The sequence below is a fragment of the Plecotus auritus genome (assembly GCF_963455305.1).
Source record: "Plecotus auritus genome assembly, chromosome: 2".
Taxonomy (NCBI): Eukaryota; Metazoa; Chordata; class Mammalia; order Chiroptera; family Vespertilionidae; genus Plecotus; species Plecotus auritus.
This window is the reverse complement of record NC_137771.1, coordinates 176,618,555-176,645,514: the sequence shown is the minus strand read 5'-3', so window position 1 is coordinate 176,645,514 and position 26,960 is coordinate 176,618,555. Positions and strand designations below refer to the sequence as shown.

At 39.8% G+C, this 26,960-nt stretch overlaps 1 protein-coding gene across 1 annotated transcript in view; it reads right to left on the bottom strand.

The window, feature by feature from the left end:
• The window catches only part of ATP13A5 (ATPase 13A5), a 112,835-nt gene extending 90,550 nt beyond the window's left edge, over positions 1-22,285 (bottom strand). Inside the window, exons 1-4 of the mRNA XM_080656237.1 lie at positions 22,262-22,285; positions 16,897-16,985; positions 920-1,093; positions 90-236 (exon numbers count right to left, since the gene is read on the bottom strand). Coding sequence (XP_080512363.1) covers positions 90-236; positions 920-1,093; positions 16,897-16,959 — 384 coding nt within the window. The 5' untranslated portion in view covers positions 16,960-16,985; positions 22,262-22,285. The remainder of the gene's footprint in view (positions 1-89; positions 237-919; positions 1,094-16,896; positions 16,986-22,261) is intronic.
• Positions 22,286-26,960: the final 4,675 nt, after the last annotated feature.

Genomic DNA, 26,960 nt, shown 5'->3' with positions numbered 1-26,960 from the left:
GGATATTCAAACCTTCGTCTAATAAACACTTACATAACTTTTCTTTGGCAAAAACTTACCATAACAATGCAGTCTTAAAAATCACTTACTGTTAATTCTGGTTTCAATATGGCATGGTTTATGACAGAGTGGTGGTCAGCTACAAGGGGTTCTTCTGGGTTCTTGCTTATAGGAAACTTTAGAGTGGATAAGTAGAGGCAGATCACTTTCTTCCTGATATATCTTTGAAATTCATCCTAGAAATGACAATCCAGCCTGTGAAATTCTCAACTGTTATTCAGTAAGGCACTCAATCAACCAAGTGCCAGACCAGTGTTTCCCAAAGTTTGGACTACATACAAGAGCATCAAAATTAGCTTGGAAGTTGCTAGAAATGCAAATTCTCAGTCCCACCCAAAACCTACTGAATCAGAACTTCTGGTGTTACGGCCAACAGTCTGTGTTTTAAAGAGCCCTCCAGGTGATTCTGACTTCCACTAAAATTTGAGAACCACTGTGCTGGAGAATTAAAAAAAAAAAATACATTTTTTCAGGAAAAAGCAGAAAATAGTTTCTGGCTATCTCAAGATCACATCTACATGTTTAAATGTGTAATTTCCCTCAGAATACATACTTTTGAAAGATTGAACAATCATTCCCTTGTTATGTTTCTAAGAGCTGTAACACTGACAGCCACTGTTCATATAATGGCTAAGAGCATTGCCAACTATCCTGACATGGTAGAAATTTCCCCAGTCTAACATGCAAGAAATAGCCTTCATTCCTGGGTTAAAATAAGAGATGTCAAAGAGATTGCAAAGGTAGTTTTGCCATCTCCTATTTTGGGACAGGAAAATTCCTTAAATGAAGAAAGCTCTCCCCTCTGAAGTGCTAGCCAGTCACCGGTTGTGCCACAAATGCAACACAATAGGGCACCCACAGTTGTCCTTAGCAGAACGGTATCTGCTTCTTGTAAGGGGCACGGGATGCAAGTGGCCCACACTCTCCACTGGGGCCTCCAGTAGAACACCAGCAGAAGGACCCCACACGTCAGCACTGATGCTGCAAGGCAGAAGGCTCTGCGAAGACTCTGGGTCTGGTAACCAAACACCTCCTGCGGAGAAAATAAAAGATCACTCTATTTTTCTTTTCTCACATAAACATATCATTTTGTTCCTAGAAACAGACGTTAGATGTGTGGGTGAGAAATCTGGCTTTGGCTGGTTGAATCAGATTCATTGCTCACAGCTGTCAGCTGATAGAGTAAAAAAGGACTCATTTTACTACCCTGGCATCTGGAACTAAGACATTAGACAGGAGAAGCAAGGAAGGGTCAGAATTATTTGGTTTTAAATACTCTTAAGAGTCACCACATAATTTTATAAAATACTTCATGCTCTGAACCAGTTCTATTTTCTTTAAGTATAAGTTTTTTAAAAAGTATTAATATTAATTTACTAGAGGAAGATGATAAAATAATGACAGAACATGATCCACACTTAATGTCTAGCTTTATTGAAATTCAGCTTTGTTTAATGATAACAGGATTGAGAAGCATTGAAAGTATTAACAACTCTACTACTTTCTGAACCAGTAGGATGATATTAAAAGATTATTTGGGACATGAAAGACTTTCAAAAGACAGCTTAAAGGTATTCACTCAAAGAGTAACTTGATGAAATAGTTCTACTTTTAGTAATAGGTTAGTTAATATTTGTTTATAAATTGAATAAAGACTTAAGATGCAGTTTTAGGGGAAACAAGTAGCTGAAAATAATATATTTGTTTGTTTAAAGCCAATTTATAGTTTCCATCTTCTATAATGAAGATTCACAGTATAGTTTTTTAAATTTTATTTCTAAAACTAGATTTTTCAGACAATGAAATGGTGGTAACCAGGGGATTGGTGGGTGGGGAATAAGAGTGATGGTGTCTAAAGGTACAAACCTATAATGAGTACTAAAATAGCCATAGAGATTTAATGAACATAGACAATAATATCTATGTATATAAAAGACTAATATGCTAAGTGTCCATTCAGGTAATGATATCACCTAGCAACGCCCGGCTTCCTCTCCCTAGTGACAACTAGCCTCCTTGCAGTTTCTTCAGACCAGGAACACGACTTGCTTTATAGCCAGGTGCAAACATTTCACACTATAACCAAATGTCTGTGACTTGTTTTCACGTGCCTCATCTCATTTGATCCTCACAGAAGTCCTGGAGTAGGTAGATAGGAGACTGGGTGGAATCCTATTTTCTTTTCATTAGCCAGAAAACAGAGATTTAGAAAGTTTAGAAACTTGACCTGACTGAAAAGAAGTAAGAAATGGTGGACGTTGAAAATGACTTCAGGTTTTCTCACTGCACAGAATATAGTCAAACACTGTTGCAATTAAATATTTTACCCTTTATTCTCCCTGTGTGACCTATAATAATAATCTTCATGTTGATATTTACTGTTGTGTTGCTGAAAATTACCTGAAAGAGAAGTTGGGTGCTTCACTGGGCTGGAAAAAATTTTAGCTACATCAGAAAGTAGGTCTAATTAAGCAAGTTTATTCTATATCTATAAAAGGCTAAGTTGACTCGTGCATGCATAATACATATAAAACTCTCACTGGCGCCAATAACATGCATGTGTTTCCATCTGTCATTGTCGATCGTGAATTTGGTTGACACTTCTATTATAGAGAAAGGGCAAATAGCGATATTAAAATGTTTCTTCTAATTAATTTACTTTCAATGTGCACAAATTTGTGCACCAGGCCACTAGTTGTACTATAAGTATGTAATGTGATAAATATCATTACATCAGCAACCATATTACAGTATATAAATATACTAGAGGTCCGGTGCACGAATTCGTGCACCAGTGGGGTCCCTCGGCCTGGCCTGAAACGAAACCAGCTCTCCGACATCTCCTGAGGGGTCCCGGATTACAAGAGGGCACAGGCCAGGCCGAGGGACCCCACCAGTACACGATCGGGGCTGGGAAGGAATGCAGGAGGTTGGCCAGTTGGGAAGAGACCACGGGAGGGGTTCAGGGCATGTCTGGCCTGTCTCACTCAGTCACGATTGGCCAGACCCCAGCAGCAAGCTAACTTACAGTTGGAGTGTCTGCACCCTGGAGGTCAGTGCACATCATAGCAAGCAGTTGAGCAGCCTTAGCATATCATTAACATATTACTCTTTGATTGGTTGAACGGACTACTGGACAACCAGACACTTAGCATATTAGGCTTTTATTATATAGGATTAAAGAAACATGCTACCTTAAATTTATACAATATTACCTGTCAAACTTTTCCAATAAAGAAGCCTAGATTCTTAGTGTATTTGGAAGAGCCTGAGGGATGCTGATTATGAATGACATTGTTGCTATACTATGATTTTAGGTTCTGCTATTATTTGTGTGTGTGTTTTTCTATGACTCTGAACTCCCATGTTCAGATCATAGAGCTGTAATGTCAAGGAAGTAAGTTTTCACTGAATTTCTGTAGCACTTTCAAATAACAGAATCTTCTGAATTTTATACCAGTTTAGATTATTTATAATAAATCTCTTGGCTTTATTCTTGGAAAAGTTTCATCTTCAATATGGTTATTTTCATTAAGTTTTTCTAATAACTCTGTGGCAGATGAAGATTTTAATAACAGGTGTTGAAAGCAATCCTTAAACATAATGGAGAGGTCACAGGCTTATGAAGCAAAGATGTAAACTTGAGTCACCTGCCTGCCAGTTATCAGTTATGTGAACTTAGGTAAATCCTTTCACCTCTAGGGAATCCCAATTTACTCCTCTACAAAAAAAAAAAAAAAAAGGTAGAAATATGTGCCTTACAGGGTAATTATGCTCAAATGAGATAATGTCTCCTCAAGTGCTCTGCAAAGTAATTACAATTTTAAGAGTTCCTTTCCACTGTTCCTCAGCACTATCACCCACCTGAGGAAAGATGTTCATTAAGTTTAGTGATGCAGCCACTGTATTTTGAAATTATTCACACTAAGGTTTAAATGTTACTTAGAAGCATGTGTTCATTCTGCTTTTAAGCATATTTTCAGGTGGTCTCCTTTCTCCCTAAACTTGCTTCTGATTCAATAAACCTGTTTTGGTTTTATTTGTGAATTTACTTATTTATCGTTTTATTAGTTTTATCAAATAAAATGTATATGCCAGTTCACATATTATGTCATAAATAATTGAAAGTATTAATAACTGTACCAGTAGGAAGATACAAATTAAGAAATTATTTGTGGCCATGAAAGACTTTCAAAAGATAGCTTAACGGTATCACTTATTTTACTAAGTGATATAGAGAGGTTTAGGGCCAAAACCCAAGTGTGTGCAAAATAGATGAAGAAGAGTTAGAAATTTTAGTCCAGCTTATATCAAAAAATGACATTTGTAAATGACTTTCCCCCTTTATGTTTATGTACCCACAGCAATGACATTGGTAATCACAAATCTGATTCCTTACCATTCTTTTTTATACAACTTTAAGGAACTCATAATGCTGGCAAGGCTGCAATGAAACCACTACAGCTACATACTGCTAATAAGCTTATAAATTAGAATAATTCTTTAGGGAAAGCAAGGTGACAAGAATTATATCAAATTGTATCAAGAATTATAAGGATGTTTCTATTCCTTGAATCCGTGATTCCACAACCTAAGAAAACACACTATAAGAAGCACAACTTAAGAAAACAAGCATAAAGTAGGAATTTATATATCTAAAGATGTTTGGTGCAGAATTATCTGTAACAACAAAAGTTATTGAAAGAATAAAATGATAACTAATGATGCAATAAGATGTGAAACATCAAAACAATGGACTATTGAGGAGCCATTAAAAACAAAATGCATAAAGTCAAGGTAAGCACATGGGACATTCTGTGTTATAATGTTAAGTGAAGAAAATAACAAAGAACAGGTTGAATAGATGGAAAACAAAGAGCAACATTGTGAACTTTAACTTAATTATATTAGTAATTACATTAAATGTAAATGACTTTAATTGTATGATTGAAAGCAAAGATTGTCAGAGTAAAATAATAAAAGAAGAACCACTATGTGCTGTTTACAAGAGACATATCCTATCTAATAAAGAGGGAATGTGCAAATTAACCATCACACCATCACAAAGATGGAGGCGCCCACAGCAGAGGTGGGGTTTCTGTAACACAAGATGGGTGCACCCACAGTGGAGGCCGAGTTCTTGTAACTAGCCTTAATGAGCAATCAGCAAGGACCTGAGGCTGTGTGGTGCTGGGCCAGGGCAGGAGACCTGAGGCTGCGCCCCCCGCCAGGTGGGACTTGACAGGGGACCTCAGGCTGCAACTCCGGTCCTGGCACCAGGCTAAGGTACCTCAGGCCATGCCCCCCGCCCAGCAGGGCTTGATGGGGGACCTCAGGCCACACCCACTGCCCAGCAGGGATTGACGTGGGACCTCAAGGTACGCCCCCTGCCCCAGTGCTGGGCCAGGGGACCTGAGGCTACACCCCCTGCCCAGCGGAGCTTGACAGGGGACCTGAGGCTGCACTCCCCTTGTCCAGTGGGGCTTGATGGAGGACCTCAGACCATGCCCCCTGCCCTGGCAGGGCTTGATGGGGAACCTCAAGGTGCGTCCCCCATCCCAGTGCCAGGCCAGGGGACCTCAGGCCACGCTGCCCGGTGTGTGCCGGGGAACCTGAGGCTGCACCCCCCTGCCTGGCGCCGGGCCAGGGGACTTGAGGCTGTGTACCACCCTTCCCCGAAGGGCTTGACAATGGAGGGGCTGACCAGGTCTGGATCTCACCCAATGGGTATGGGGCCAGCTGAGTCTGGGTCTTGTGCAATTTTGAGGCACTGTGGGTGGGTGAGGACTTGACTCTGGGTCCTGCGGTGTGCCCCAGACTCTGACAGGAGGAAGATTTTCATATACATTTTACTAATTTTCTTTCATCTCTGACACTTCTATTATAGAGAAAGGGCAAATAGCAATATTAAAATATTTCCTCTAATTAATCCCCTTTTAATGTGCATGAATTCCGTGCACTGGGCCACTAGTTTTAAATATAAAGAAGCAGAAATGAAATACTTAAAAGAAGTAGATAGTGTAAAAGGAGGAAAAAAGGGGAAATGTGTCATGCAAAGACTAACAAAAGAAAATTGGTACAGCTATATTCATATCAGATAAAATTGACTTTAAGGAAAGAAATATTATGAGAAAAAGGACATTTCATAAGCTAAAAGATCAACAGGAAGACAATAATCCTAAATTTGTGTGCACCTATAAACATAATTTCCAAATTTATAAAGTAAAATTGATAGGAATTAAATCTGTTCTCATCATTTCTCAATAACTGATAAGACAAGTAGACAAAAAGAAAACAAAATCAGTAAGACTACCAGAAATTTAAACAACCTTATTAACTAAATTGCCCTAGTTAACAAATACAGAAAATCACAGCCCCAAACTGCATGATTCAAATTATTTTCAAGTACACATAAAATATTTACCTAAATTGACTGTATTATGCAATGATGGCATTATAATTAAATTAGAAATTAACAGAATGATACCTTTAAAATTCCCAAATGTTTGGAAAAAAAAGAAACATATTTCTGAACACCAGTGAGTCAAATAAGAAATTACAACAAACATCAGAAAATATTTTGAACTGAGTGAAAATAAAAATTAAAAATAGGGCCCTAAACTGCAAACATCTAAAAATACATTAACAGAAGAGAGATAAATAAATGTTGTGTTTGCATACAATGGAACACTACAAACAATAAAAAGGAATGAACTTCTTACACACACATTTCACAGACATTATATTGAGTAAATGAAGTATCATAAAGCAATGCACAATTCTACTTAGATCAAGTTCAAAATTAGCAAAACTGATGAAAGCCATTAAGATAAATTAACTTAATTTTTAAATCTTTTTATTGATTTCAGAGAAGAAGGGAGAGGGAGAGAGAGATAGAAACATCAATGATGAGAGACAATCATTGGCTGCCTCCTGTACTCTCCCCATTGGGGATTGAGCCCTCAACCCGGGCTAGTGCCCTGACCAAGAATCCAACCATGAACTCCTGGTTCATGAGTCTTACTCAACCAATGAGCCACACTGGCCAGGCTATTTTTATAAATTTATAGAAATATACCCACTGTATTTATCCTACCTAATAAAGAGGGAATATGCTAATTGACCCTCACGCCATTGCAAAGATGGCAGCGCCCATAGCCAATAAAGAGGGAATATGCTAATTGACTGTCATGCCCTCAAAGATGGTGGTGCCCACAGCCACAAGATGGCGGTGCCCAGTCCCCTCAGCCTCGGCCTTGCCGTGCACCTGCCTCCGGAGTCCCCCAGTCCCCTCAGCCCCCCAGCTGCCCAGGGCTGGCAAGCCTTGGATGGTGGCTGCCCAGCCACCCAGGGCTGCCTGAGGCTCAGGTAACCAGGGCTGACCGAGGCTTTCACTGCCGGCAGTGGCAGCAGCAGAGGTGTGATGGGGCGTCGCCTTCCCCTGATCGCCAGGTCGCCTCCTGCCCCTGAGGGCTCCCAGACTGTGAGAGGGGGCAGGTCGGGCTGAGGGACCCCCCCCCCACCCCCCTGCCACCAGTGCATGAATTTTCATGCACCGGGCCTCTAGTATGTTAATAAAAAGTTTTAGAAAAGTGGAATGAATTTGTTTATTAGACACTCTGTTCCAAGCAGGTAGAATATATTCTAATTATTTTAATAATATTAGATTGAGAAAGAAAAAATGGCAGCATAATATTAGAAATGAATAAAGAAAGAGACAGAGAAGTGACTTCTATGGAAAATGGGGGGTTTGTTGACCTGGGGAGACTGTAGATGCTTCCTGGTGTGGATGATTGGAAAGAACTGACTTCCCTTAAAGCAGAGTAAAATGACTGAGATGGGGAAGAGGTTTCTTTATGGCTGGAACACCTCAATCAAAATGTCAGCAGATTTTTTTTCCTGTCTGTTAAAAAATTAAGCACATAAAAGTAAGTAAATAAATAAATAAGAACTTGTAAATGTCAGAATAATGTTCAGATATGTGTAGCTCATTGAGCAAAGTGAACAGAAGCAATGTTTTTGCTTCTTTGATAAACTGACCTCATAATCCTTGGTAAAATTCCTTTCTAGACTATTTCTCAGTCTTCCCAAAAGTTATAGTGCTGGATATGGGACTTGATGTTTTGTCTAAAAGAATCACTATTTTATCTGGCATTCTTTTAACCAAATACTCTTAAAGGACTGGCCAACATTTGTGTGTTTTTACTTTGACTAGTTAATCTCAAGTATAAGTTAATTGTTCTAAATGATTAGTCTTCTGATGTAGTAAGAGTCTCTGAGATTTGTCCTAGATATTTTTACACTCCTAGTAAAATCCACTAAGAAATGCAGGAGCAATATTTATACCATAACAGAGGAAGATAAGTAGAATCCAGAAGTCTTGTAAATGTAAGGATACTGGGGACAGAGGATCAAAATCTCAATCACATTATACATGGTATCTTGTAGTAAAGTGAGTTTTGTCACTTATAACCTATGTGATCTCCAGATTTAACTTCTCTAAGTCTCCGCTTCCATTTCTGAACTCAGGGAATTTTAATAACACACACTTAGAAGAATAGTAGTGAGGATTAAATTAGGTGTAGGTGTTGAGCACAAAGCAAGCTCTCAGTCAATGTCAGCAGGTGGTTTGATAATAGGTCAATCAAAGGAGGAAAGTGGTGGCTGTGAAATATAGAGTAAAGATTGGTAATGGAAACAGGCTGTGTTCTAGAGAAACCCAGATCTGCCACCACCTATGAGTTGAGTTGAATAGTACACAGGTTGTGCCTTTCTTCAAGGAGACTTGAACTGTATTCTCTCTGAGCAGTGATGTTCGCTTATTTTTTTGTTTCCCACTAGAACTCTGTATTCCAGATCCCAGGAGAGGTAACACAGCCTTATTTACCTTTTTCTAAACCCAGAGTGTGGAAGAAGCAGAGGCATTAGGAGCAACAATAAAATACACACATGCCTTTTGACAAATTAGAGCCCTGTGGCAGCCTATCAGCAGAGCCTCTGTTCTTTGCACCCCACCGCCATTGCCTTCTAGAAGTCAGCACTTCTGTTTCTTGCTCCATCACTTACTAATTGTGATCTCAATAAATGATTTAAATTCCCTTAACTTTAGATTCCTCCTGTGAAAAATGTGGTTGATTGTAAAATGCAACAGAAGTAGTCTGGTATAGCAGTTAAAAGCTGGGGATATGGCATGAAAAAAACAAGTTCAAATCCTCTACCCTGTAGCCACAAAAAGTGACCATGGGCAATCCACTTTACTTCTCCTGATGACTCAATTTCCTTCTCCATAAATGAGAATAACTACAATTATCTTCTAGGATTGTTGTTAGAAACTAACAAGATAATATATGCAGTTCAGTTCCTGAAACACTTTGAGCACACAGTATGTGTTGAGTTAATATTAGCTTGAGTGATATACAGCTCAACAAAATTTCAAACCATTGTAAAATGATTTGACCACAGGCAATATTCAGAACTCAATGTTATTTGCCAAAACCGTAAGTTGTATTTCTAAAAGTGGTTGATCCTTAAATGGCTTAAATGGAATTTTTGCTTTTTCCACAGAGCACAAATTGTCCAAGTTGAAGTCAAATACAGGCCAAAAAGAAAACTACTCAACTTTGTAATATGTGAAACTGAGAAAAGAGTTTAAGTTAAATACTAAATTGCTTCAAAGATTAATTAGATGTCGTAACCATATATATATAACACTCATATATATGACACAAACCAGCACAATCATTCTTCACTTGTACAGGAAGAAAACAGTGTAATAGAACACCCTCTGATGTTATATAATGTGATCTTATATATGTTACTTAGCAGAGCCTCAATTTCCTTAGTTACAAAATGAATATTTAAGGCTCATAGGGATTAAATGAGAACATATATGAAATTCTAGCACATAAATGGCACTTTTTCAATTACTACTTTTTCTTTCTTTTTTTTATAGGTAAGTTTTACAGTTGCCATCAAAGATAGAACCAATTGGCTAAATTCCTCAGGAAAGAAGAATTATGAGGTGCTGCTTCATCTAAACATGGCTTCTTTCCAAAACTCTCTGTTGGGGTTCCTCTTAGTCATATGGAACCATCCCCTTGGTCACCACCTGTCCTTGCTCCTGGATTTTCATTGCATCTGGAGCATAGTGTTATAGAAGACCAGAAAAAAAAACAAGCCATGCTTAGAGAAAGGGAGTTACATTTTATTAAGGGCAGGGCCAGAGAAAAATGTGCCTTTCAAATTCTGCCCGCCCCCCCCCCTTCCCACATGGAGGAAACCTTTTCTATTTATACTTTTCCTAGCTCTTTTATCTCCCAAATTTGGAATGAGACTTCCGGGCCTTCTGGGAAAGAAGGCCTACGTGCTGGGAAGGGGCCATGAGACCATATCTCAAGGCCTGGCCTGGTGTCAGCACTGACAACTCTGTCTGGGGCATAGTCCACAGCCTCTCTGGAATGGGAGTAGTCTTATTTTCCTTATTTTTTAAGCAAGCAAGCATTTACAGAAGCCAAAATAGCAGGGTTAAAATTTCAAACAGCAGTTTTTATATAAGATAGATGCTTCACTAGCATCTATGCATGACTGGTCTTGTGAGCAGTCCTTTTTAGTTTTTGTAAATCCTTTAGTCCTTACGTTCACTATTTGTGTGTTTATCCATCAAAAATATTTGTTGTGTACCCACCATGCACAGGCACAGTAGTAGTAGTATCCTTGGAATGGGTATTCTGGATGATAGCTCATAACAATTTTACTTACCTAAAGATTCTCATAGCAGCACAAGGTTATAACTTAATTTACTCAACCAAGACATAAATAATTCTCAGTATTACCATTATCTTCTGTGAATGGCAAGGCCAGTTTTTTGCTATGACATGTTAGGCTTTTCCATTGGTGATAAGGTCCAATAACCTTAGAGTAAGTTAGCTTTTTCTACATAGGCCACAAATTTCAGTCCATTGAATCAGGACCAAAGAAAGATAATATTCTGTGTACTTTCATAAGACTAGAATTCATCATGTTTTATCTTCTTTCTTTTTAAAAACAACCATAACAGCACCAAGTTTCTATTCATTATTCATATTCTACCCTTTGTTTTCTTTATCTGGACATGCCAAATTGTGTTCCTTTATGTGTTTGATAGGAGGACATTCGTAAAGCTCTCTTATCTCTAACTCTGCCATGTTTCAAGGTTCTTTTCTTTAATACAAAGATAATATTGTCTGTATCAATGGACCCTGATAGTGTGGACCCTGTGGTCTGTATCAGTGGACCCTGTTAGTGTTTCTCACCCTCTATTACTGCTTGGGCTTGGCCACATGTAGTAATATGTGGTATAGTTATCACTAATTACTAAGCATTATTAATTATAGTTTTTTATACTTTGTCCTGCATTCATGCCATGGAGTGCCCTTTGAGTGGGATAAAATTTCTTGAATCACTTTCACTTTTGTCTATATTTGATAATAAGAACTAACTTTTCTAGCATGGTGACTTTCGTGGGTTCCTGGACCCAATTCCCACAATGTATGTTTATGTGGCGAGGGCAAGGCCTTCCCACACAACACAAAACAATTCTCAAACACCAGCTTGGCATCCTACAATTCAGCTCAATTCTGACACTATCTACCTGAAGATAGCATCAGATTCCACAGGTTGAGGGATCAGTACTACAATACTGCCTCTCCCCAAGTTTAGACACCATTTGCAAGTCCAGGTAGCAACCAATACTTCTAACCAACTGGCTACAAATTGGAGGTTCCCAGAACCCACTCCTTGACTTTGATTAACTTGTTAGAGTGGATCATTGAACTCAGAAAAATATTTTACTTACTAGAACACTGGCTTATTATAAATGGATATAATGCAGGAACAGATGGAAGAGATGTATAGGCCAAGGATTGAAAAGGGCACTGAGCTGCCCTCTCCTCATGGCTAACTCCCAGCACCTCCACATATTTATCAACCAGAAAGCTCTCCCAGCCCAGGCCTTTTAGGTTTTGGTGGAGGCTTCATTAACTAAGTATAATTGACACTGGTCATTGGCAAGTGATTCAACTTCCAGCCCCTCTCTCCTCCAACTCTGGAGGCTAGTGCAATGCCTTAGATCCATGCTGAGCTCAGCAAAGTGATTCCAGGCTGCACTTGAATAATCTCACAGGCCATCCCCACTCAAACAGGTTCCTTATGGGTATTTGATTGAAGGAATTTATTATTTGCCCGAACAGTGTGTGGTTTTCACCTCAGATCCTCTAACATGATCACAAGTGATTGTACTTGAGATGATTAATGCAAATAGAGATCAGAGTGGGCCATGGGGAAACCTTTGGGAAAGTAAAAACAAGTGGAGAGAGTTGTAAAAGCCATGACTGATAGCTCTCAAAGGCTGGGACTAGAGACGCTCAATGCAGGAGCTGCCCCCTGGTGGTCAGTGCACTCCCACAGGGGGAGCGCTGCTCAGCCAGAAGCCGGGCTCATGGCCTCTCCTGCCTTCTCGGCAGCGCTGATGATGTCCGACTCCCAGGGGCAGTAGGACTAAGCTCCCGGACTGTGAGAGGGCACAGGCCGGGCTGAGGGACCCTCCCCCGCCCCCAAGTGCACAATTTTGTGCATTGGGCCTCTACTGTCAAATACTCAGACTGGTTTCAATTTTTCTGAATGGACACTCACTCATACAGAAAGGAACAAACCTATTTAGGAATCTAAAGAAAGTTCTGGCCCAGTGGTTGAGGTTTAACCTATGAACCAGGAGGTCATGACTGAATTCCTAGTCAGGGCACATGCCCAGGTTCCAGGCTCAGTCCCCAGTAGGGAGTGTGCAGGAGGCAGCAAATCGATGATTCTCTCCTCATTGATGTCTCTCTCTCTCTTTCTCCCTTCCTGTCTGAAATAAGTAAAAGTATATTTGTTTTTAAAAAGAAAGTTTTGGGCACTTCACCCATAAAACACGCTATCTGCACATAAACCTTTACAGATAGTTTGTGGGATCCCAGAACTTTTTAAGCCTGCCCATTAATCCCAGATTAAAAATACTGAATATGACATAAAGGTAACTTTTTAGAAAAAAAATTCTAGAGGGTACCCTGGCTTGTTTGGTTCAGTGGATAGAGTATCCGCCTGCAGACTGAAGGGTCCCAGGTTCAATTCCAGTCAAGGACACATACCTGGGTTGCAGGCTTGACTCCTGGCCTGGTCGATGCATGTGGGAGGCAACCAATTGATGTGTCTCTCTCACATCAATGTTTTTCTCTCAGCTTCTTCCCCTCCCTTCCACTTTCTCTGAGAATCAATGGAGGAATATACTAGGGGTGAGGATTAACAACCACAACAACAAATTCTAGAGGGGGATAATGGTAATAGTTACAGAACAACGTCAATGTAAATAAAGCCACAGAACTGTACACTTAAAAATCACTAAAATGGTTAAATTTTGCATGTTTTTTAAGGAAAAAAAAAAGGAAAGCAAACATACAGCTCCCATAAAACATAGTAAGGGTGTAACAGAAGTAGTGTATAATGCTGTGGAAACATTTAAGAAGTACTAACTATACCTGCTGGACGAGGTTTCAGAGATTATGTTTGACTAGAACAATGAATGTAAATACTTAGGAAGACAGGGAGAATAGAATAAATACTGCAGGCAGAGAAAACAGAACGCATAGGAAGAAGTGGAAAAACTACAAGAAGTCTGGTATCCCTGAAGCATAGGTCAGATGTTGAGAAGTTGAGATGAAGCAGAATCAGTTCCACAGAGCACTTTGTATGCTGATAAAAACAAAGTGGTGATCCAGAGGCAATAAACATTTTGATGCATTTGGCTTGTGCAATAATTAAAGAATTTCCAGCAAGGCAACAGCTGGCTGTAACTGAGTAGCAAGAGCTGTTTAAATGTAATAGTGAGGTACAAAAGTCACTGCTGTATGTTGAAAAATGAAAGTTAGCCCTAGCTGGTTTGGCTCAGTGGATAGAGCAGAGGTGGGCAAACTTTTTGACTCGAGGGCCACAATGGGTTCTTAAAATGGACGGGAGGGCCGGAACAAAAGCATGGATGGAGTGTTTGTGTGAACTAATATAAATTCAAAGTAAACATCATTACATAAAAGGGTACGGTCTTTTTTTTTATTTCAATAGTTTTATTCATTTCAAACATTTTAACAAGAAGAATGTAAACACTAATTATTATAATTTGAAACTTCAAAAAATGGAGGAATCATAGCACAATAACATACCTTATATTGAAGATGGCAAAGGCAAAATAAAATTGCCTAACAAAGGAAAGGTACAAAAGCCTTTCAAATTAAACTTAAATATAATAAAATAATTTAAAACTAAAACAAATAGAAAAGAACAAAATGTGTAAACAGTAAATTAAACATTTTCTTTAGTGTAACTTCCAAATTATGCCCGGGACGTAGATGTAGATGGCAATGTAGACTGGGTTGAAAGGTTTTTGGTCTTTAAAACATCAACTTCAGTGGGAACAGTGTTGTTGGTCTCCTTTTTAGCTAATACTCTGATACTGTGCTCTCCAGGGGCGTGTCTCCCTCCATCACCACGATAACGTGTCTACGCATTCCCAGGGTGATGTCGGGGGACGCGTCCCGGGCATTACAAGGAGCCTCTGGAAGATTGAGAGGTTGTTCCTTCTACTGAATGGGCGGATATAAATCCGCCCACTCAGAAGAAGGAGTTGCGGCCGTGTTTCCCGACGTTGCCATGTTAACACTGCTGCTGGTGAAGGAGCGGAGGGGAGAGCAAGAGAACCCTCCGCTCTTTCGGCTCTGTGGGCTGGATAGAACAGCCGAATGGGCCAGATCTGGCCCGCGGGCCCTAGTTTGCCCACGGCTGGACTAGACCATGCCCAGGCTTAGTTTGGCCTACCGATTATCAAAAAAGAAAAAAAAAAGAATTTGTTTCCAAAATTTATAATAAAGCATATTGATTTCTGGCTTCCCTTTCAAACTCTGAAGAGCTGACAGCACTGAACCTGTTGACTTGCAGGACAGCAGTGACTGGAGCTAGGTGGCAGCTTCCTCTTAGCCTATGTACCTGGGTGACCGCTGTTCCCACCAGGGCTACCTAACTCACCCAGGGTTCTGATCCACTTGAGTAAGACTGGCATCTGTGCTCTGTACCCAAGCTCACAAGTAAGATTTATGAAGAAAGAATCCATAGCCACTTCCTGCTTATAATATGCCTTCACAACACCACATCAGCGTAGTGGGATTCCTGATAGAGCTTTCTGGTGGGTGTTTCTAGAAGTGTTTGATCACCAACAAAAAAGTAAACTATGGTGCCGGGCCTTTTGCTTATTGCTTTGATATCTGTGCTGCCTCTGTGATGAAAAGAATTAAAATACTAGGCTATGAATTTTACACGTAAGTCACTTCATAACAGAAAAATAAAGAGCAACCAAAGGCTTTTATGAACACTTATCTGCATGTTGAAAAAAAATAAGCACTGACACAGAGCTGTTTGGAGTGAACACAGGTGAGTAGATTTTTACTCTGTGAATTTCTTGTCTGAAGATTTTAAAGTGCCTCTCCACTCTAAATCAATGACAAACCCATGGGAGCCACATTGGTTATTTACATTTCCTAGCAGCCACAGTAAAAAAAAAAAAAGGTGAAATTAATTTTCATAATATATTTTATTTAACCCACAAATCCAAAAATTGTCATTTCAATGTGTAACCAATTTAAAAATTATTGAGTTCATTTATAGGTTGTTGTTGTTTTTTAACCAAGTCTTTAAAATCCTGTGTGTATTTTACACTACAGTCAGTGTCTTTCATTTCAAACTAGCTACTTTTCTAGTGCTCAAAACCCACATGTGGCCAGGGTTGCCATACTGAACAATGCATGTGATTAAATCACTTTTTTCCTTCGGCTAACAAACAAGGGTAGATGGATGGATTTCTCACAGAATTCACAGGGAACTGGGAGACCTTCTGATATATGAACTCTATCCTCTGGGTTCCTTTCTGCCTCCCGGGTACCTTCTCTGCCCAATCCCCCTCTTTTTTGTTTCTTTTCTCATTACCTAACCGGAGACACTACTGCAGCACAAACATATGGGGTGTAAAGGCAGAAGGAGTGGGCTGGATACCCAGCCTGTCCCTTGCAGGTTTTGACCTTCCAAGTTATTCAACCTCCCTGGTCTCAGATTTCTTTTCCATGAAATAGTATTAATTTCTTCACTGAATTCTGCAGATCAAATAAAATAATAAAGGTAACTTGTCAGCACCAAATAGACATGGAGTATTCAAGCTTTCAATGATTATTTTTCAAGATTTATATATGTTTGGTGGAAAGGGCAATGGGGGGTAAAGAATTACAGAAGTAAGAACTTTTTTAAGATATGCGCTAAATCCTATGCCACACTCTATTCCTTCTTCAGTACTTGATGCTTAAAACCCCTCTAGGCAACTAGCATGACTTCCAGCCAAAGCACAGTGAACATAAGTTATACATACATACAAAAACACAAGAATAATAAAAAAAATAGTTTGTTTTTGCCTGAGTTTGTCCAATTGTCTTAAGACCCAGAGGATAAGGAGGGAACACCTCATGTAGGAGTGCACCTGATTTCTCCGCAAAATATCTGAAGCGGAGGCTTCATGCAGTACAATGCCCCTTAGGACGGCAAGAGTGCCCTCATCTAGAAGACCCACTTTCTCAACCCATTAGGTTCCCTCACTATAATACTGCCCTGGACCTCAAGGAGCCTTACCAGACTGAAACCTCTCCAGGTTCTAAAGCCAGCACTACTTCAACAGCCCCTGCCCACAGCTCAGTTACTTCGAGAATCCTGTAATAAAAAGAAGGGAAGACTCACCAGTTCATTCTCCTCTCCTTGGTTAAGCAAAGCCAGATGGTTCTTCTTACTTTTCTCTTCCATCTAAACTGGATCTCCTGGCTAATTCCCTGGGGAAATGTGAAACCAACAGAGGCTTAGGTGAACTCTGAACAGTCACTACTTGTCATTGTTGTTCTCAGGTGCTTAATATCCCTTAGCACATACCTCACCTATTACGTTAACAAAGGAAAGGGGAAAAAAAATCTCTCTCAACCATAGGATTAATCTGTTAATCTCTTTGCATGTTGTGGAGTTTTTTTTTTCTTCCTAGTACTTACTTGCTGAGCTGGATGTGAGTGCCTCCAGACTTAAGCTGCTGAACTAGATAGGTAATTTCCTGGGCTGTCCATAAACATCTCAGCCAATGAATGGGAATGACCACTTTGCTCAAAACCTGAGACAACAGGATTTGAGTAAATGAATAAATAAACCATGGATTTTGAAAAGGGAATGGGCATATTGGGGGTGACAATGAGAATTGAAGGAAGAGAGGTTGGCTCATACCTGGGAATGTAGAAATCATTGTGGAATCAGAAAACTCTGAATTATAATCCCTGCTCTACTAATGGACCTGGACAAATAAGATCTGAATTTTAAGTTTCTTTGTAAAATGTCTATAATAATTATAGAGTTGATATGATTTTTAAGATATCTATTAAAGACCAACTATATGTTCCTTCATACTCAATAAGCAATAGATCATCATTATCAAAATCATAACTAATCAAAAAGAGACAAGCTTTTAAATAGTAAACTATTATAATAATTTTATTTCTTTTATTTTCCCTTTTTAGTTTACAAAAATTTTCAATAAGTGAAGTATATGGAGAGAGGAGGATCTAAGAAGGCTGAATATTGGGGATGTCATCTAAATTCCCACAAATGTATAATCATCATTATATTGGATATTTTGAATTGCATAAGTTCACAAAAAATTAGATATACTGTGATCTACTCAAGGTTTAGTTAATTTGTTCATGATAAACACTTTTGTCATTTTATTGCCTTCTTATTGAATCCAGGCTACTTGACAAAATTATTGCCACTTTGCCCATGGAGAAAAATTTACAAAGAATGAAGACTAGTAGAGGATGATAGTCTTTCCACTGCCTGAGATAGTCCTTGGTTGTCTTATGGGGGAACCAGTGCCCACCTTGAAGTTCAGCAGAGTTCAATGTACTTTCTGGCCCAGAAGAAAGTAGCTGATGAAAATAAACAAGTAATTCCAGCTTCTCATGCCAAAGAGGCTGAGATACCCACACTAAAGAATAATATGCCATCACAAACATTGCATTTTTAAGGAGCACCAATCTAGAGTTGAATTCCAATTTGGAGAAAAGAGTCATGGATTTTAGTAAAACCTAAAGAAAGACTTTAGGGGCAGTCATCATTCTCTTCTTACTGATCGTCTATTCACTCATCCTATCTAATAAAGAGTGAATATGCTAATTGACCCTCACGCCATTGCAAAGATGGCAGCACCCACAGCCAATAAGGAGGGAATATGCTAATTGACTGCCACGCCCTCAAAGATGGCAGCGTCCACAGCCACAAGATGGCAGTGCCCAGTCCCCTCAGGCCCGCCGGGGCGGCAGGCACACAGCAAGGCACTCCACACTCCTGCCTCCAGAGTCCCCCAGTCCCTTCATCCCCCCAGCTGCCCAGGGCAACCCGAGGCTCAGGTAACAAGGGCCAGCCGAGGCTTGTGCTGCCTGCAGTGGCAGCAGCAGAGGTGTGATGGGGCATTGCCTTCCCCTTATCACTGGGTCACCTCCTGCCCCTGAGGGCTCCCAGACTGTGAGAGGGGGCAGGTCAGGCTGAGGGACACCCCATCCAGTGCATGAATTTTCATGCACCAGGCCTCTAGTAATTTTGCTAAAAGAACAACTACTTTGTCTGGGCAGAATGACTTCAGACAAAAGCACCAAGGATGAATCATGATTTGCTTAACGTGGGCATGTGACCCAGTTTTCAACAATAAAATCAAAGGGAAAACAGGTGGAGGATGGAGTCTTCTGGAAAGAATTATCCAATTGATGAGAGAACTTTTTTCTATCCTTTACACTCTTCCTTTCTTTAAATGTGATGTGTCAGGAGGCAATGCTTAGAGCATAGCAGCTTTCTTTAGATTGTAAAGAGAATGAAAATTGCCATGTTAATGATGATGGACAAAGGAATAAAAGAGCTTAAATTCTGATATCACTGAGCCATGGAACTAAGCCTGTGACTCCCTAGCTCCACACACCTTATTAAAAATATAACTAAATGTCCTTAATAACACTACTATTTTCTGCAACTCTGTTCAACTTCTACTCAGCAATTATATGGTCCAGACATTATGTTAGGTTCTTGGAATTCAGTGGGAAAAGGGGAGTCACTATCCTGAAGGAGTTTAGTTATTTGGGAGAGAGACAAGTAAATAGCCTCTTAAATAGGAAAAACATTGAACTCAGACTTAATGGGAACAGCTCCCTGAAAGAAGTGATATCTGTGCTGACCTCTCAAAGATGAGCAGAAGTTAACCAGGTGAAGGAATGGGAGACAGTGGCAGATGGTGGGCACACTCTAGGCCTGAGAACAGAAGAAAAGAATGTGTGATAAGGTTTAAGAGAGGTGATAAAATATGGGGTATTTTAAGTATAAAGAGAAATCAAAGTAAGAGTTGAGAATAGAGGGGGAAAAGGGAGAGTATTGAGCCATGACATTGGAATATAAACAGAGAAGTGCCCAGCTATAAAGAGCTTAAAAACCAAGTCAAAGTAGATGATCAATTCTTTGGATGACATATATATTGGCTTTGCATGTGGCAAAAGGACTCTTTCTACTAGCCAAGACCTGAGACTGAAACCATGGTAATTAGCTAGTTATTAATAATATGAAAAGAGTAAAGTGAAGGCCAGACATTATAAGCCTGGTCATCTGGGCACCTTTGCTGGAAGCCAATTCCAGCATGTTATAATTGCAAGAGTTTCATCAAAAGGTTGATGGAACTTGGGGACTCAACAAGGGCTGAGTCACATATGTTGTTACCTGTTGGGAATGGCTAAAGGCATTTCCCCCTAACCTGAATAGGATGATTGCTTGCTGCCAGACAGCTCAGGGCATCTTAATTTGCATGTTATTGCCTTCTGTTGGCCAACCACCTGAACAGCTGTAGGCTATTCCCCATTCTGACAATGCTTCTGTATGGAAACCCCACCCTTTGAAGTGTATCTCCACCTTGCCTTAGGACAAATTGTGTTAATAAAAAGCAAGGGGTCCTGAGACAAGGAGAACTTAGCTCCTTTAGCTAAAACTCCTCTGACCCCCAATGCCTTTCAAAATTATCTTTTGTCTCTGGACTCTTACTTCAGTTACACATGTATCCTTTCTCCAGATTGCTGAACCCTTCTTAATGCTGAAACAAGAACCCCAGCACACCTTCACCAGGAAGCAGCAATTTCACACTCCCCAGGGAAACACTGGCCCATTCCCTACAGATTACTGGGGGAAGAAACTGGACAAAGGAGAGGATGGGCACATGCACAGTGAGTTGGGGTGACATAGTGAAGGTGCTTGCTGCCAGTCAAACCTGGGAACAGAGATCATTGGCTAGGGAGAATAGGGACACTATAAACCTGCAAAAATTTGGGGATACAAAATCTCACAGACAAAGTGAGAGCAAACAGGGCGGGGTCCAGTGGAAAACAAAGGCAGGTAAAATGTAGGCAGAGGCAGACATAGCAGTTTGAGCAAGCCTAATCACAGAAACTAACCAAGCAGGAATAACAAAATGTTTTTGGACTCAAAGCGGGAAGCACATAAAAACAAGAGAGGGCCTGCAACAATAAGGTGAACTGACACATAGGAACACAGAAAGTTCAGGTCCATTGCTGGGCAAGAACAATTGAGGGAATCCATCAGGTGACGGCATCGATAGATACAGAGCAGAATTGTAGCAAATATATACCCCAAGACTACAAGGCTTTGGGGGCCTCCCCATGTGGGAAGTCTGAATCTGCTTGTAATAAATTTTCCACACTTTTGTTTAAATCTTCTGGTTCATGGAGCTCATTCTTCAGTGTCGTGACACAAGACTGGGGGGGGGGGGGGGCGGGGAAGGAGGGGCCTTGGTTCACAATTCCGGTTATCAAAAGGAACTCTCTCCTGGCTCTTGGATCTCTGGGCACTCTTGGCTCTCTGGTTCCTCTGGCTTTGCTCCTGCCTGTGTTCCCTCCATAGCCATGTGACCCTGCAGACCCCACACACAATGGACTCATGAACTGCAGTGGGGAACACAAACTAAGTTAACCTGATGCTGGATTAGACTGTGTAAACATAGAACAGAAATTCTGAGCAACAGCTTTAATCATAGCTCTTCTGAAGCTATAGCTACATTTATTCTATGATGGGATAACGGGAAATGAGACCTTGGAAACTCAGGGGCTTGATTCCATAGAAATAAAGCTTTCTACAATACCTCATTCTCCTGTGCTGTTCTCAGTGACGGGTAAAGGGATGAATCAGATTGGATCCTATTCCTTGGGGGACTCACAGTCTGGTGAAAAGGCAAAACCATGCAGATGTGACTACTATACAAGTTGGAAAGAGAAAGGCTGGAGTGGTTGCAGACTAAGGAGGAGCATACCCAGAGGCCCTAATATCATGTGGCAGTGTGTGGAGTGGAGTTTGATATCTGACTGAGTGACCTTGTGAGCTCTCTGCAACAACCACAGGTTAGGAAAATATTTGACTCTCAGTACATAACTAATCCTCTATCTGGAATATGGACTCAAAGATCTGAGCAAAGTTGTACTCTTTAATTGCACTTAATCTGTTAATAAGCAGAGCCAACCAACTCTTACTCCTTCCAACCCTAATCAACACTGCATCAATACAGCCCACACATTCTCTACAGATCAAAACTGAGCAGAGGGAGCTCCCTCCAGCCAATAAAAATGTGGGCTATTGAAGGTGAAGGCATGGTTTGGCCTTTCCCACTCCCTGCCTGAAAGTTCTGTTTAGGAGGTCATCAAGTTAGAATTTGGTGACTATGTCAAAACTTAGATAAGTAGGAGTAAAATCTGTCTTATCTGGGAGTAAAAAAAGAGCCCAACCTGTGAAAAGAGACCTTCTTGTGACTTCTCAGTTTCTTTCTATCCTGTTAATTCATTTGGCAAACAGCTTCTAAGCTCCCACACCAGGGTTAGTGAAATGAATGACAAGAACAGCTAGAAAATAAACATACATAGACACTAAAAATGGACTTTTTATTGAATTTTGTATGTGTAACTATGCTAGTAAAAATAATTTTTAAATGGGAAAAATATTACTATACATAAAGGAAGAAGTAATGAATAAATACCTTTTAATTATATCACGTATGTCTACAAAAGAAGAAAAATGCATATATTGTAATGAATAGTAACATTGCATAACTAAAACTAAATAAATTTTAATGAAATCAAAACATCTGAAAAAGGTAAAATCTGGGCAATTACCAAACTATTCTACTCATGTAACATTTTATTTTCTTGACCCTCTCTTTAGTTTTAAAACAATTACAAATGTGAAAGAAAAATACATTTAATTTTAAAGATATTATTCAAATAAATAATTTATTTTAAGCATGAACTAAAATTTGCTCTTATACAAAAATATTTCAACTTGCAATGTGCACTTTGTTTCATTCTTTTTGAAGAAGAGCCTTGGGGGGAAAACTAGACAATTAAATTAGAGCCAGAGAATGGAAATTAGAACAGTCTAGCTAAGGAATTAGATTTTGTATGCTTTGCAGAAAGCATCCTTTGGGGGTATCATAGTAGCTCACCAAACTCTTCAGCTTTCCTTAGTTCACTTCTGCCCACATGTGTGAAGTATTCTAGGCCTTAAAAGGAGAATCCAGAGATGATTGAGGCTAGAACCCTGCCCTTGAACTCAGTCTACTGGAGCCATGCTCCTGAATGTGTCTTCTGTGTTCTCCACTTTCCTCCAGCTACTCCTGTGACCCATATTACAAAAGGGCTTTGACAAGCTCTTCTCTCACTGACAGGTTCAAGGTTGGCTGGTCACAGATATGTAAACCATTCATTGCTTAGCTGGATCCTCTGAGATGCCTTCATCCTGTAGGAACTAGATGGTTCAGAATCTGTTGGCAGAAGTGATGATGTTTGAAAGTGACTGATTGTTGGAATATGCAAACTGGTGATAGAAACAAAGCAGCCCAGGGACTTCTGATTAGAACATGTGAAGCAACGGGGAAGGAAATATTCCACCTCACCCACTTACAGCTGACTCCTATCAGTGAGAAAAAGGCTTCCCTCTTCTGTTAATGACTTTTCCCTGGGGTTCCCATTTCTGCTCCTATTTTAGGCATGGCTGCCCCTCCAGCTGCCCTCCAAAGGCACAGAGACACAAGTTAGGTAACTGAGCTAGCTCTTCCATGGCCCTCATGAAAGTCAAGGACCAGAACTTGGATAAATCCTAGGCTCTACTTGGTCTTTATTACAAAATGAGCTGTATGCATTGCAGATACTATAATTTGGTGTGGACCATTGAAGCCATTGTCCTTTTTTATTTAATTGCTTCTGTTTTAAATTTAGAAAACATTCTCTTTAGTCATTAAATAAGTATTAATTGTTTTACTCTATTATGGAGTTAAGTCTATTTCCTAATGCTTTATGTGTTAGGCTTGGTGGTCTTCACTGCCCTTTGGGTCCACCTTCTTTGCTTTGGGGGCCATTCCCATAGCTTTTTTATACATAAGTAAAAAATGCTCCTATCACATTCAAGGGAAAGAACATTCATCTTCAAATCCAGGCACTTAACTCAGATATGGCAGGTGCTCAATAAGTGTTGTGTGAATGAATAAGTCACTTTTTCTACCTTGAGAGTCTGCTTTACAATATTCAATTTTTCAGATTAGGTGAATGTTTACAGACTTTTTTCCTTTAGGATGGTCAGTGGCAGAGTGGAAACTAGAGCTAGAACAGATATTGTCTGTGGCCTCTTCAAATCCCTTTGGATGCCTTCAATGCCCCACAGGCATTTGTATGTTTTCGTCTAATGGCCTGTACCTACATCTCTGCATAGCATTGCCCTTGAGCCCCTTTGCCCATCCCAGCAAAGACCCAAAAGTGCCTTGAGTTTCCACCCCACCCCCACCCTGCCCAAGCAACCCTGAGCCAATGACTGAGGCTGGAGTCTGAAGTGCTTCTCCCTTGGGACATTGAGGTGAAGTGTATATTCCAAAGCTCCCTGACAGCATCGGGTTGAAGTTAAGACTTTTCCCAAAAGTCTCATTTGTCTCTTCTTCCACTGCCTTACCAGTTTCTGCTAGGAACACTTCCATTATAAAGTAAATTCATCTTTCAGTGTCTGTTTCTAACTTCAGAAAAGAACTAAGTGTTCTTAATATTTGTATCCCCCAGATATCTATGTAGGCACCATCAACACATTTCTTTTTGAAGGGGGAAGAGGGGAGACCACCTGCTATATATGAGCAGATTTCATCTTTTCATTCTCTCACCTGGATGTTATTCATTACTCTTACTTCAAAGCCTCCAGTTTCCAAACTCCTTAATTTATTGTGTGTGTGTGTGTGTGTGTGTGTGTGTGTGTGTGTGTGTGTGTGTGTGTGTGGCAGGGCAGGGGTGGGGGAAGGAGGTGTGCTTTTTCTCTCTATATTTAATTTAAAATTCATGCAACCACCCTGAATTTGTTCTAACCATTCTTCCTGCCTAAGATATTAAGATTGTTACAGGAGAATTCAATAGCTCATTTCATGCTACTGGAAATGTGTTGACTATTGTCAAGGACTTTAGGCTTCTCAAAGCTTATGCCACTTTGCCATGGTGCTCTGTGTATTTAGTAGCTGCATAAGACAGAATGTCTGTTTAACATTCTGGAAGGCGTTCCAGATGACTGGCCTCAAGGACAAATCTACACAGACTACAAGTTGTATGGCTTGTTGGCTGAGCACAGTAAGTACCAGCAAGAATGAGTCAAGTGTTAACCATGTTTGTCAGGTAAGTCACCAACTGGAGACTGATTAGTGGCCAAAAAGATGTCCCAATGCTGTCAGATCATTTAATGTTGGTGAACATTAAACTTGCATCTGTGCCCCCATCACTGCTGCTAAAAACAATGATGTCCACTGAGCCCAGTGAAGGATGCTGAACAGAAAGGGAGAGACATTTCTGAAATCGGTGCTGTCTCTGCTCAAAGAATGGGTTCAATTTCATTTGTCAACTCAAGAGGTTTCCCAGGAAGAAAAAAAAATTAGAATGAGGTGGGATGATTACAAAAATACAGAATGGATGTAAGTATTACACAGTAAACTTGATCCCAAGATCTATCCTTAGAAGAACATAAACCACTAAAGTGATGTCCTAAACCTGGTTGATTTCTTACTAATCAACTCCAGATGATCTAACCTGGTTGGAGAGATGAAGATTCCTTTGATATATTCAGACCTCCCCATGGTCCAGGGTCAATTATTCTTTTTTCCCGTACCTAAAAGGTGGACTAGATTGAATATTTTAAGGAGTCAAGTTTTTTGGTATACATTTTCAACCAGCTTCAAGAATATGAGATATTAAACACTATTCTTTGTTTTTTACTTTGGCTGGTGACAATGTTTTCCCCACTGAACTTAGCCATCAGGTGATTGTTTTGTCAAGAATATAGTATGTACTTAGATCTCTAACAAAGAGCATTGAAAACTGGGTTCACCTCAGGGAGAGAAATCCATTAACAGGGTTTATTACCACCAGGGACAGCTCTTATAATACAGAGTAGAAAATGCACAGGGACAAACATAACATTTCCATAGGAAATATACCACAAAATGTTCTGTCTGAACTGTGGAAGTTGGCAGGAAAAATTGTAGATGAGTATCTATAAAAACAAGTGTAAGATAGCACACCTAGGGAAATAAACTTTTTTTTTAGGAATATATTTCCTAAGCCTGATTCATTGTCAAAATCAGTTGGAGAGCTTGATAAAGGCACAGCTCCCCAGAACCCATCCCAGAAATTCTGATTGAGTATGTCTGAGGTTGGGTCCAGGACTTTATTTCTAATAAGCTCCTTGGGGATTTCTATGAGTCAAATTTGAGAACCATGTTCCAAAGAGAAGCCCATGAAGTGCTATGGATTATTCCCCAGAGAGATGGGCTAACATGAAGGCATCGCAAAAACACCAACCACACAGCACCTACAGCTCTGTCTGAATCTGCATTGTTTCATACAGGTCTTTGCATCTCAGGGGAGAACTTGACGACTCAGAAATCATCCAAGAGAGGCCTATTTATAAAGCATTTTTTTTTTCAAAATAGGCAGAAAATGAAGCATGAAGGGCTGCAAAACGAAATCTAAAAAGAAGTTGACTCTTTTGAAGTAGAAGTAATTGATTCTGTAAACAAAGGCTGGAGGTAGGTCACTCTGTGTCTTATTTTAAATAAATAAAAATAAACAAACTAAAAAAGAATAATTTTAAATAGTTATTAAATCATAGATAATTACACAGAGAATTATATTCATTCAATTCCTAGAAGTGTGTGGTATGTTTATTAGTTCATTCATTCTCCACTTACGCATTCTTTTATTTATTCCTTTACTGATTCACACAGCACATTTAAAAGCTATGCTATGTGCAGGGCCAAGATTTAAGAATTCTCCTTAAAACTTGAGACATGCAGGACAGTAAATTATGTGCCACGTTTAACCTCCTTTGATTTTTGCAGTTATGCATAAGGTAATAAATAATATTCTCATGACAATAGCAAAGAAAGCTAAGATGTAGACATAGTGACTAATTTGTTCAAAATCACAAATCAAAGAAGTCAGGATTAGAGATCAGACCTGTCTGACTCCTAAGCTTATACTCTTTTTAAAAAATATATGTTTTTATTGATTTTAAAGAGAGGAAGGGAGAGGGAGAGAGAAACATCAATGAGAGAGAAACATTCACCAACTACTTCCTGCATGCCCCCTACTGGGAATTAAGCCTGCAACCTGGGCATGTACCTGACTGGGAATCAAACTGGTAACTTCCTGGTGCAT